Source organism: Acartia tonsa, chromosome 11 (assembly GCF_053477335.1).
Source record: "Acartia tonsa isolate MP-2025a chromosome 11, ASM5347733v1, whole genome shotgun sequence".
NCBI classification, from domain to species: domain Eukaryota; kingdom Metazoa; phylum Arthropoda; class Copepoda; order Calanoida; family Acartiidae; genus Acartia; species Acartia tonsa.
In genome coordinates this window covers 44665162-44678765 of record NC_137270.1, presented here as the reverse complement: position 1 = coordinate 44678765, position 13604 = coordinate 44665162, and the positions used below count along the sequence as shown (strand labels likewise).

The 13604-nt window shown below is 32.0% G+C and overlaps 1 protein-coding gene and 1 long non-coding RNA gene across 2 annotated transcripts in view; both read right to left on the bottom strand.

Moving 5' to 3' along the window:
• Positions 1 to 13604, bottom strand: part of LOC145332665 (uncharacterized) — a 140436-nt gene that overhangs the window by 86951 nt on the left and 39881 nt on the right. The window lies entirely within an intron of this gene.
• LOC145332649 (facilitated trehalose transporter Tret1-like) overlaps positions 1 to 13604 on the bottom strand; it is a 36759-nt gene that overhangs the window by 6445 nt on the left and 16710 nt on the right. The window contains exons 8-18 of the mRNA XM_080177656.1: positions 11517 to 11592; positions 6904 to 6993; positions 6389 to 6464; positions 5687 to 5727; positions 5306 to 5365; positions 4742 to 4875; positions 3566 to 3703; positions 2813 to 2914; positions 1974 to 2051; positions 511 to 578; positions 106 to 181 (exon numbers count right to left, since the gene is read on the bottom strand). Of these exons, the coding sequence (XP_080033782.1) occupies positions 106 to 181; positions 511 to 578; positions 1974 to 2051; positions 2813 to 2914; positions 3566 to 3703; positions 4742 to 4875; positions 5306 to 5365; positions 5687 to 5727; positions 6389 to 6464; positions 6904 to 6993; positions 11517 to 11592 (939 nt within the window). The remainder of the gene's footprint in view (positions 1 to 105; positions 182 to 510; positions 579 to 1973; positions 2052 to 2812; positions 2915 to 3565; positions 3704 to 4741; positions 4876 to 5305; positions 5366 to 5686; positions 5728 to 6388; positions 6465 to 6903; positions 6994 to 11516; positions 11593 to 13604) is intronic.

Genomic DNA, 13604 nt, shown 5'->3' with positions numbered 1-13604 from the left:
AGGAAAACAAAGTACATTGTTATAAGCGAATCATTTCTCTAATCAAGTCCTAAACATTTAAGTATGACGGACGGTTGACTAATATATCAAATATTTCTAATTTACCTGATATTAACCGGCATAGATTCTGCGGCCAGTAGACTTGGTAACACGTTAAAACCGCTGCCATACGCCGCGTACGCTAAAATAAAACAATAATATAGAATAAAACCGCGTCCATACTCTATACGCTACGCTATAATATAACAGTAATTGAGAACAAATATTCAAATTCCTTTGAAGGATCTCGCCATTAATCTAACCGATATGGTTTTCCTTGCAATGGAGCTTCTAATAGGTCCTGGGAAGGTATTGAGAGAGGCTACCACCCTCCCAAAAGAAATTAACCCACCCCCCCACAAATGTTTTATAAACTTTTTTTCTAAAACTACAACTGAAAATGTACCCACCCAAATGATATGCCCCCAAAGGCCTATTGGGGGGCGTTGCCGCTAGTTAAATAAATCTTACCAAATATGACCATAACCATCGGGGTGGCGCTCAGATTCTCCATTAATCTTGGACATATTTTTTCTTGTCTAAAAAGGGATTACAATTTTTATTTTCTGAATATATCATAAGAGATTTTTTCTTATGCTGTGCAGTAATCAAGCCTTTGTTGCGGGGGGTAGAGTAATTTTATTCTTATCTAATTTCCTAGTACACACACAGTTTCAGCAGCTTTAGTAAAAGAATTTTTTTTGTGGCTACCCTCGAAGTGCCTCAACTCCCCTCCCCTATTTTATTGTTCTCCTATGCATAAACTCTGCATGGAACCCTAACCCTGTGAGGTCTATACCAGGAGTGCCCTAACCCTGTGAGGTCTATACCAAGAGTGCCCTAACCCTGTGAGGTCTATACCAGGAGTGCCCTAACCCTGTAAGGTCTATACCAGGAGTGCCCTAACCCTGGAGATCTAGCTAGTACTCATGATATGTCCTAAACTAATACACAAACGAAAACTACCCTCCCCTTTTTACCAACTTATTTGAAATACAAGGGGGGTTTCTCTGTTTAACAAGGCAATTATTAACCCTTAACAGTCGGGCCCCTTGCCGCACCTTAATCAGTCAGGGGGGGGGGGCGTTCAACGCCCCCCCCCCCATATTATCTCAGTTCCTATTAGAGCTAGAGGGCTAAAAATTTTTGTGCAAGTCCCTTGTGTTATGATGAATTTCCGACCTTAAGTAAGTCAAAGTCAATTTTCGCTTCCTTCACCCTTTTATTTAACAACCTTTGTTTTTAGGTCCTTTTTTACTTAAAAATTTCAAACGGCTGTATTTTTTTTATTTTTGAAGCTAGAAGAAATTTTTTTTTGCAGAAAATGGTTATCTTTATGTAAATTTTATATTTGAAATATCAAAATATAAATTTCAGCAGCCGCAGCTGTACTTTGCAGCTGTCAGCCACCGCAGTCAGCGGTCGGCGGGAAAACGGCGGCGGATCCTTATGAAGTTTTAAGACATCTTGTAGACATGTAAGAAAAGCTTAAGTTTAAAATTTTAAGTCTCTAAGTCAAAAATTGCGGCCACAGGAGCCTTTTATAGATTTCTGGAGACCTGGAGGATCAGGACCTGCAGGATCATACCTGGAACCTAAAATTGACTTGAACACCTGTATTTAATATGAGGATGTACTACTAGATGATATTTTAATATTTTGGTAAGATAAAATGCTTTGTTTTAGTAAAAAAATATTTTTGCTCTTTACCTGGATGACCCTGCCAGGTTTGCTGGCATCCTGTGCCCGCCAGGATGGAGATTTTCAAAAAATTCCAACTCTCAGTTATGTGTCATACCCACACTTAAAAAGTCAAGCAGTTTGGGCTCTTTATCTTCCACACACAGAAAATGAGATAGAAAAAACCGGATGGGAGGGCGTTAAACGCCCCCCCCCCCCCCGACCGTTAAGGGTTAAAACCACCATTATTTTACCTGAAAAGATGTAGATAGAAGGACGTGCACAGGAATGACAGAAATATTATCAACGATAACGTTATAAACAGCCGTCTCCTAAAAATATTCAAAAATAATTAAAGACTAAAATTTTAAATTTGACTAACAATGATTTTTAAAAGTGAAGCTTTTTATATTCAGGGTCGGTCCGTCAGTCCGTAACGGTTAGCTCTTTTCGTTAATTTGTGCATGTTTAAATTTTTTTTCAACAAATTTACGTAAAATTTAAATACAAATTTATATTTTGCTTATTCAGTTCTGACACTCTACAAATGTTAATGTTCGTTTGTCCTACCGTTTCCGAGCTTCGCTTTTTATGGATGTTGTCATCCTTATATTTTAAATGATCAACTTATAAATTAGCTATAGATATTGTTAAAACTTTAGGTTGAATTCAATCCAGGAATTATGAGTATTACGATTAACCAAAAAATAAATACTACTAAAATTTTGCATTCAGTTCAATCCAGGATTTTATATGCTACAGGAATAACTTATAAATTGGGCTACTAAAATTTTACATTCAATTCTATCTAGGATTTAAGAGTAGTAGGATTCAGAGAGAGAGAGAGAGAGGGGACAATGTGATGTTTATTACACTAGTCCTTTTAGTTTTATATTAATGTTTTCTTATTCGTTGGCTTATCAACTTTGGTGACTTTAGTGAATTTTGATTGGTAGGATCATTGAGATGAATGTTCAAACGTTTCAGCCAAATATTTCAATATACTGAAGGAAAAATTTTGTGTATCATCATTAAGGATGTACATCAATTCATCGGCCATTGTCTTATCCCTTAGATCCCAGAGTAGAATTACCTGGAAAATTTTGCTATTATGAAGAAAGCCACGAAGGCGGCGGGAATTTTGACAACAGCTGACATCCAGGATGCATGCTGCGGCTGTACTGGCGATCCAGATCTAGGATTTTGAAATATTCTTTAAATAACATGGTAAAAAGTTGCTGGGGAATAGTCCCTTTCGTAACATCGCCCCATAAGGGGCGATTAGTCGTATTTTTAAAATGGCTTTTTGTAGGTTATTTTAGGTTAGGTTAGGTTATATTGGGTTAGGTGATTGCCCCACAGGGTTAGGTAATTGGCCCCGCAGGGGCTATAAATAGGAGAAAAGCTACTGTGAAAAATACGAAGAATCGCCCCATAAGGTGCGATGTTACGAAAGGGACTATACCCAGTTGCTGTTCTCATAATACTGTTCCTTAACGCATTAGGATAATTGATACCTTATTGTATTTTAAAACCAACACGCTGCGATTCCAGAATAATAACTTATTTATACAGAAATCAGATCATGGAAAGAAAACAAAGTAGCGGGTTTCGTCGTATTTTAACAGTAGCTTTTCTACAAATTCTAGTTCCTGTGGGAGCTATCATTAACCCTGCGAGGCAATCATTAACATTTACCTAAATAACCTATTATTAAATGCAACTGTTAATTAGAATAAGACGAAACCCGCTACTTCGTTTTCTTTCTATTATTCCAGAAAGCTGCATACAAAATTTAAAATCTATACAACAATTTTAACAAATCTAAATGTACCCAAACAAATACCTTGTAAAAATATCTGTCGCGTAAGATCCCAGAATGGCAAAGCCCGTCCAGCCGTTGCCGATAAACAAGAGGCTGAGCATGAATATTTTCTTCAAAACTGCGGGGGTCGTCAACAGCCGCAGCCGCGCAATACAAGATCTAGATAGATAGACAGGTTGATAGATAGATAGGTTGAAATATAGATGGATAGGTTGATTGATAGATAGATAGGTTGAAAGATAGATGGATAGGTTGATTGATAGATAGATAGGTTGAAAGATAGACGTATAGGTTGATGGATAGATAAATTAATAGATAAATAGACTGATATATAGATAGATTGATAGAAAGCTGGTTAGGTTGAAAGGTATATAGGTAGACGATTGATAGATTGATGGATTTATAGTTGGATATATATTTAAAGATAGATAGTTAGAAGAATTGATAATTAGATGGATAGGGTGATATAGATAAATAAGTTGATGGATATATAGATAGGTTGATAGATAGATGGGTAGATAGATAGAAAGATTAATAGATAGATAGATTGGTTGAAAAATAGATAGATAGGTTGATTGCTAGATAAATGGGTTGATAGATAGATAGATAGTTAGATAGATAGATGGATATATTGAAATATAGATAGGTAGAAGAATTGATAGATAGATGGATAAGTTGATAGATACTTGATTAGGTATACATAAAAATAGATAGATAGAGTTAGACGAATTGATAGATTGATAGATAGATAGTTGGATATTTGAATAGAGTATTGGATAGATAGTTAAATACTAGATATTTAGATAGACAGGTATATGAATAAAATAAATTGATTAATGGATAGATAAATCAATAGATATTTAGGGTATAGAATAGAAATTACAACCCCTTTTTTCTTGTCATGACTAGTTGTCAAGAATAATAAATAGATAAAAAACAGAAAGACTGATAAAAATGACATATGTATATACCTTAATTTGTCTAGGTAAAACTTGACACAAGACAACCTCTTTGTAATGTCATGAATAGTTTGCAAGAATAATAGAAGGATTAAAAAGAAAAATTATAATTGAGACATACTTACCTAAATTTGTCTGGGTAAATCATGACACATGACAACCTCTTTGTCTTGTCATGACAAGTAGTCAAGTATAAAAAAATAAATAAAAGAAACAATAATAAAAATTAAATATATACCTTAATTTGTCTAGGTAAATCTTGACACAAGATAATCTCTTTGTTGTGTCATGACTGCTTATCAGCTGGACTTGTCTTGGTAACTTTTTATTTCCAACTTGTTCATCCATTTCTCTCTCCTCCTCTATTCTCTCCTAAAGTTGGGATTTATTAAGAGGTAGGTTTATGGAAGATAAATTTATCTTCCTTTTTTTGGAGGAGGTGACAATGGATTGTAAATCATACTGGTACCCAAAGTTTTATAAACACCATGTCTCTCAAAAAACTTTGGATACTTTTATTAAATCTTGAACTTCCCCGGCTGTAGATTAGGATTATTGGTCAAAAAGGTTGGACACTTTTTAATTTTAATTGATATTAAATGTTATACGCTATTTGCTCTTCTAACTAACCCTAATTGTCATTTTTTTGCGTAAACTTGTTTCCAAATTTTTTTTAATGCTAAAAAACACATGTATCTATATAATGTTTAACTACACAATGGGTATTTTTTTTATGACAGCTTTGAGAATTTACATCAATTAATGATTCATTGTCTTATCTCATAAGATCTCTGGAACCCACCTTTAGTGTATGTAGTTGATAGTAGTTTGCTGATTCAGAACTTAAATTGTACTTTTGTTTCTGAAAAAAAAAAATATTTTTAAAATTTTTTTTCATAAGCCCTAGCCTGTTTTCCACTTTGGCTTCATTTGGTTTTGTATTTTTTTTAAGGTTAGGTTAGGTTATAGGCTGTGGGACCGAGCGCCCGCAGCTATTCAAATTTTCAAAATTAGAAAATATTCTAAGAGGATAATATTGTTTTTTCAAGAAAACTTTTAGAAAAAAAAATTTATTAGGGGGAGGGGGAGGAAGAATTCACTAAATCGGAAGCCAATTAGGTATACTTTTGAATTATATTATAGGTTTCTCAATTTATCTATGTAAAAAGAACTTTAAGATTACCTTTAAAAGCCATTCTGGAGATTCATGCAGACAATAGACACCTAAAAATTTATAACACTTTCTCTAATTCGTTGACTTAACCTTTAGACAAATAATTTAACCCAGAGAAGGGTTAATTTGTTTATCATAAACATATGTATAATATACTTTGAATGTCAGTCTGTCAGACATGCAGCAAAATATATATATTAAAAAATATGTGAGAAAGGTTTTGTGATTCTTGATTTTAACAATTGCTTTTTGAATCTCCTTGTGCGTTTTCACATCCATGATTTTTTATTGCTTCGCTACTTATGGATGTTGTCATCTTTGTTAGATAAAAATATTGAAGTGAATCATGTTATTTGTGAGTGATAACTAATTATTTATAAGATGTTAAAATGTACAATACAAATAAATTTTGTTTAGTAAAGCAACTCTATATATTGCTTTGTTCTTTTAGTGTCAGTTAGTTTGATTTTATGCCACTTAAAATCTTGTAAACGGCTGGACTGATCGCCCATCATCTTTCATGGAATTTTTATATTCGTCAATAGAAGGTTTTTGTCTATTTGATGGGTACAAGGTGTTCGGTTGGGTAATGGAAAACTCCATTTAGAGCCCTGAGAAAAGTGTCCCGCTTAAAATATAATTTTTATATTATTTCCTAATTCAAAGCCCATCAATTTGTAACTGATTGTTGATGATGATAATAGTCTTTACCTATGAATGATGGAAGACATATGGCAATTGGAAGGAGTAGCGAAGTTCGCCAGTCAACATAAGCACCCAGTACTAGCTAAAAATGATTAGATTGAAAGGATTAGCGATGTTTGTGTTGAAATTAGAACCCAAAACTAGCTAAAATAATAAAATTGGAAGGAGTAGTGAAATTCGCCAGTCAATGTAAGCACCCAATAATGGCTAAAAAATAATCAAAATAATCAATCTTTCTTCATGTATCAATCTTCCTACCAGTCCATCCATCTGTGCTTTATTTTAATTTATTGTTTATCTATCAGTCTATCTGTCTATTGATCTCAGGATCAGTATATCAATCAATCTATTCAAGCAAATGTACAATTCTTTTTATCAATTATTAATCTAGAAATATCTATATTGATTTATCTAGCAACCTTACTATTAAGCAATAAATATATTTTTAACTAATTTTTGATAATTTTATATTTGAATATATTTATCTCTCTACTGATCACTAAATCAAGCTACCTACCTACCTGTAAAACAAAGCCTGTGGCATGTAGAAAAGAATATATGGCAGTGTATTTGCCCCTGTCTTCAGCAGGCAAAATTTCTGTTATGTACACCTAAAATGATAAGAAAAGTATAATAAAATTATTATAAAATAAGGACAGAAAAGTACTGATAAGATATAGGGTCCTGCAGGATAAAATCTAATAAACATATATAGTTATATGCATATCATTAAAAAAAAATTTCCAAAATTAATTTTGATATTTCAAAATATGATCTATTATTGATTCTTCTTTTTGTTTAGGTAAGTTAAAGCCCCTGTTTGGTAATGGGTGCTTTTTGTATTAATCTACTTGAATATATTAAAGTTATTTTTTAAAAGCGAAGCTTTTCTATAATTAGGGTCGGTCCGTCCGTAACGGATAGCTTTTTTTGTTGATTTAGGCATGTTAGAATTGTCCTATCGATTTCAAACTTTGCATGGTGATTTCTGTAGTAGTTAGGTATGATTTAGAAAGCTTAGCAACTCTATAATCATTACCAAAATGTCCGTACGTCCATTTTAAACATGATGATTTTTTTACTTTTTTAACAACAAATTTTTATATGATCTAATTATCCAATTGATCTGTTTTTTTGTAAACTGATTCCTGGGACATTAAAGTACAATATTATAAGCGAAGCAACTCTATAATCCGTCTAAAAATGTAAGAATGTCCATAAACATTATTCTGTATTAGGCAGTTTTTCAACAAATTTACTTACAATTTTGCATCGACTCTTATACATTTATATTCTGATTATTCAGTTCTGACACTATACAAGTGTTAATATCCGTTTGTCCTACCGTTCCAGCGCTTCGTTTTTATGGATGTTGTCATCCTTGTTCCATTTGAAGTTGGGTGACTCTAAACATATCTCTCATATGAAAAAGGTGATGTGTAGCAGTTTTTGTTTTGTGCTTCAGAAAACTTTAAGTTTGCATCGGACACCACCAGAACTAGCTAGGCACCCAGCTCAGAGTTCAGAGTTAGAACAAATTAAATTTGTGCCCACAAACTTCCACACACACACACCTACTATAATACAGGTAAAAATAGAGGAACAAAGCAAAACTTGTGCTTTTTATTTTAAAATAATGTTGAAGAAAAGAGGTACTGTTGTCACATCAGAAGGCTTTAGTTCCAGCTGTGATTATAACTTGTGACATTAAAAATAATTTTCACAATCAGTCTAACTGCATTTTGCCATAATTTAAAATGATTTTCTAATACATGAGAAAAGTAGAGAGAATATCTTAACCCAAAAAAGGCAAAACTCATTACAATGAACAGTATAACTTAAAAAGTAATTAAAGAGATGGTTGTCTTTGGATGTCTTTGTCAGATGATCATACAATGAATTATGCAAGATTAGGTCCTTCTCAAATAACACTTAAAGAGGAACTTGTAGTTATTTATCTCTTTTAAGTGATAGGTTAAATACCCAAGTAGAAATTCTTAATATAAATCTAATTTTACACATCTAATCCCACAATAGTGTTATACGCTACAATATAAAAGAATAGTTTTTTAATTTTTGGGCTCCTCTGAATTTCATTTTACCTTAATTAATTTTACACTTTTTATTCCTTCCTTCCCTATTTACTTATTATTTACTCTAGTTAGAATTCCAACAATAGACAGAAGGTTAATCTATTCTTATATAGGTATATCCTAGCTCAATATATATTTATTTAAATCAATATTACAATATAAACAAAACTTAAAAAGCATTCTTGTCTAATTTTTTACCTTTTTCAATGTGGCAGCATTCCCCATGGTAATAATATCAATATAAAGTTTCTTGCATAATTATTACACTCATGTTGAAAATCCTCTTATAACCTAATATTAAGTAGGAATATATGACATAAACATTGTCCAACCCCCCCCCCCCCCCTTATTTTCTTTTGAGATTTTACATTTTATACTACATTTAAGAGTCTTGTCCTTGTAAAAAAGAATAGTTTCTTTTATTTGGCAGGCCCTGCTATCCTGAAAATGAACTCTGACGGGATGTATAAATATTTGATGTGTATCCTTCTGATTTTAACAAAGTAGCCATGTTATACGTTTATACAATTTTATAATTTTCATGTATCAATAATATTGTGTTTGTGTCTATTACTTTCATTTCTCCTTAAGTGCTACTTGTTTGTTTGCTCATTAGTGTATTAGAGAACAGCTGAAAATTAAATATTTAATTTGATGTACTGACATGCAGTATAGGTTATAGAGTAACCAATCTCCAAAAAAAAATTATATGTAGAATTTTCAATGAAATAAATATTTTCAAAGATTTATGATCATTTTATGAATATGAAAAAATACTTTAGGAAAGAAAAATGCACAAAAAGAAGAAAAAAGTTAAATTGAAAAGAATAATTTAAAACATACCTGTAATTAATTATTAATATTTCCTTTCTTAATTTTTTACAAGAAAAGTTACTCTTTTACTGTAGATTATGGAAAAAATATGGTTATATATGACAATTAGATGAAGGGACAGATGATTAAAAGTAAGTTATAGACTAGCTGGTAATAATCAATAGATAGAAATTAAAACATTTAAAACTTTATTGCAGCTTTTCTACTAAAAGAATAGCATAAAAGAACAAGGAAATGTAACAAAAAAAGCCTAAAAGAGATACCTTGCAGTTCTACATAATTGAGAAACCATTAAATAGTGCACATTTACAATAGGGAGAGAAAATAGAGTGTGTTTTTCTGTATTATTTCAAAGAAATAATTTGATTGGTTTTACCCTAAATTTTTTGTTCACAAAAGAAAATTATTGTCTTTTTCATTAGCATATTCAGACAAGGCATTAGAAATATGAAATAAGACATCTGGCAGCAACATGATCCTATGTGTCATTTAAGCATATAGCAGAAATATTAATGACTTTAGTTAAATTAATCAAGTATAAAAGTTAATTATTTGAAACCTATTGAGAATATTCTAAAATATATTGCTTGTAGTACAACATACAAAGTATGTGATCCATAGAAAATATACAGAATTAGGTTGTGTATTCTTTGTTAAACCATTTTAACTAAAAATATAAGTCTTTGTCAATTTAATGTAAAGAATATTTGATAATCAAGGACAGTTATGTCCATAACTTGTGAAACATAAAAAAAAATACAAAAAGAAAATTTTTGATTGAAAAAGAAGATTTAACTAAAATTGTGTAATAGTTAGCCCAGTAATACCAAATTGTTGTATCGAACTGATATCTCATTTCTGTACAGGCAAACTTATGGACATACACAAATTATAGATTATGTGTGAGATGAAAACTTGAATAATTAAGATTTGGTGAACTTAAACACAAATATATTACTATTCACTTCTTATTATAAGTATTCTTTCAAGTATTCTAAGAATTTACAAAATTGGGAAAGAGAAAAATCGAAAAGAAAATGGGAGTGAAGCAGTGCAAATTTCATTTTAAACATTCTATTACCATAAATAACCATTATAGTCAAGTCTAGGTATGTTCTTTTTCCCTTTGCTACAAGTTTATGCTTATTTCAGGAAAAAGTTTTATACATAAAATTCATTGTTCTGCATTTATGGATTTGGAGTTAATAAAACAAGAAAAAATTATGTCCACAGACAAAAAAATATTTGATTAAATCATAACATTTATCACCAACAGACAAAGGTTCTAAAATTAAAGCATTTGTTCTAATGATAACAATAATGTAATTGTAGCTATTATAGTACTCATTTTACTTAAACACAAAGATTTGGAAATGTAGCGATTAAAAAATGAATGATTACAATTGATAAAAGGGAAGCTTTTTGAAATAAAAAAGTTACCACATAAGATCTCCCCTCCAGAAATAAATAGTAAAGGAGTTAGAGAAAAGAAAGGAGATAGATAGAGTGAGAGTTAGTGAGAACACAGGAAAAAATAGACAAAGAAAGAGGAAAATGTCAGAAAGCTAGAAATTGTATTTTGAAAACAGTGACATGTCTTATTGGATACATGGTATAATTGAAGATAGAGATATATAGAGAGAGAACAAGAGGAAAAAATAGACACATAGTGGAATAGTGGAAATCTATTAGACATGTTCTAGTGAAATGGCTTATTATCCGAAAAGAGAGCTTTTCATTACAGACAAACAAACAGATAACATCACTTACCGAGTAGCTTCTCAACAACAAATAAAAACCATCTGTGCTTTCCCTAAAACTGCTAAGGGAGCACAGAAACCCTTATGCTTGTAGTGTACTCATTGCGGCTACCTTGTACTTGATATAAACTAATCTAACTAAACAAAAAGTCACAATAAACTTCCCTGTTCCCCTTAAGTGTTTCTAATAATTCCAAAATAAGATGGCAAGGTAGTTTCTGTTCTCGATCAGTTACTTTTAGGGAAACCACAAAAATTAAAACATTGTTTAGTGTCCAATTAAAAATGTCGTCATATAATACAAAGGACCAATAATAGGCCAGTATACATTGCAATTGACTAATGGTTAACTGGCCCATCATTTCTCTTTTGTATTGGATGACGTCATTTTTATTTGACACTATACGCTGTTTCTCAAAACTTACAGATACTGGCGTGCATTCTCACCTGTGATACAATTGGGAAGCCAAGCAGAATTCTTCCAACTATTAGCACCCCCACTGAGTATCCAAAATATAGACATCTAAAATAGATAGATTAGATAAAAATACACCTAAAATAGATACATAAGATAAAAAGACATCTAAAATAGATGAATTAGATAAAAAGACTTAAGCAAAAGATATCTATTTTGAATAGGGAGGGGGGGGGGGGGGGTGAGGGAATATTCACCACTAACAAAATGTGGGATACGATAAAAATATTTGTCTATAATGTTTCAGATGATTTATTTTCATCGATATATTATTACTTGGATGTTGCACCAGATTTTAATGTACTCTTATAAAGTGATACTCGCAGCTGACAAAAATACCCCTATCCATCCCCTTTACTACTTCATACCCTCCCCTAATAAATGAATGAACTGACCAATAAATGAACAATCTAAATTTTCGGTAAATTTTCCTTGTCAATATATCCACATATATCCTATATCCATTTTCTGCCCAGGGTTTTTTGCCATGCTTCGCGATTTTTGATACAATGATAACTATGTCCATAAGAAGCGAAGCAATTATGAAATTAAAAACATATCCTATTACATAAAGTAGTAAGATTCTTAGGCTGTAGCTTAGGTTTTCGATACCTACTGAACCGATTGAGTTCTCCAATTTACGAAAGCTTTACATAGTTCAAGTAAATGCTTTTAACTATGTTATGGAAGGTCACCTTAAACCCTTCAAGAAACCCCAACCACCAACCAAAAAAACTAAAATCAAAATTGGAGGGTCCACTCTATCCCATCCCCCTTCCCTCAAGTGCCCATAGAGGCATTTAGGGGCCTAATGCTTTAATTAAAATTAATATTTTGTACAATGTTTTAATATCTAATTTTTGACGAACCCCAATCTGTCCTACTTTGAGAAAGACGATTCCAGTGACGTCATATACGTTTCGGGAAAGAATAAGGGAAGGGGGAAGAAAATCTCTTCAAAAGAGATGGGTGAAAAGGGAAGAGATTTTCTTCCCCCTTTCCCTAAACGTATATGACGTCACTGGAATGGTCTTTCTCAAAGTAGGACAGATTGGGGTTCGTCAAATTTTTAATAAATAAGGGATATCAACATTCAACAACCAGGACGGACGGATACATCATAAAGTATCTGTGCTACTTGAATTAGTATTTACTGGCAACAAGGACAATTACATCCAATTGTCTAATAGATAATTCAAAGAAAAATATGAATCATGATATCAACAAAATACCATTTTTAAAACGTTTACAGTTAGGGAGTTGAATCCATTTTTATAGAAGCAGAAATATAATCTATGATTATGGTTTGGACCCTCTAAAACTGTAATCTACCCTTCCACTTTCCCCTCTCTTGGTGAAGATATCTTCAACGCCGCTACGATTTTTGAAATGTAAGATTCTACTTTCCCTTCTCTTGGTAAAGATATCTTCAACGCTGATACGATTTTTGAAATTTAAGATTCCACTTTCCCCTCTCTTGGTGAAGATATCTTCAACGCCGATACGATTTTTGAAATTTAAGATTCCACTTTTGCCTCTCTTGGTGAAGATATCTTCACCAAGAGAGGGGAAAGTGGAAGGGTAAATTACAGTTTTAGAGGGTCCAAACCATAATCATAGATTATATTTCTGCTTCTATAAAAATGGATTCAACTCCCTAACTGGTTTAGGTAACTACCATTTTTGTAAATTAAAAACATCAAAATTTGACAAAAGTAACAGTGTACACCTTCAGGGAGTAAGGAAGGGGGCAATGGATCGAATATTTAATTTTTAGGAGTCTCAGACTTTGGGTATTGGCTTAAAGGGAATGTGCAAGAATTTAGCAGTTTCTGACTGACTTTGGGTACTAGCGCACAGAATTCCGCTAACTCGTTTGTTAATTTTGAAAATTGCAGACAAGTATCAATAAACTTAATATATTATGATGTGGCTGGTTTTAACAATTTTTTTCTCTCCAGAAAATATCATTTCATGGATAAAAACTTTATTGTGATATTTGTTTAATAAAAAATCTAAGAATCCAATTAAAGTTTGGGTTATGGGGCTATGGGTTGAAT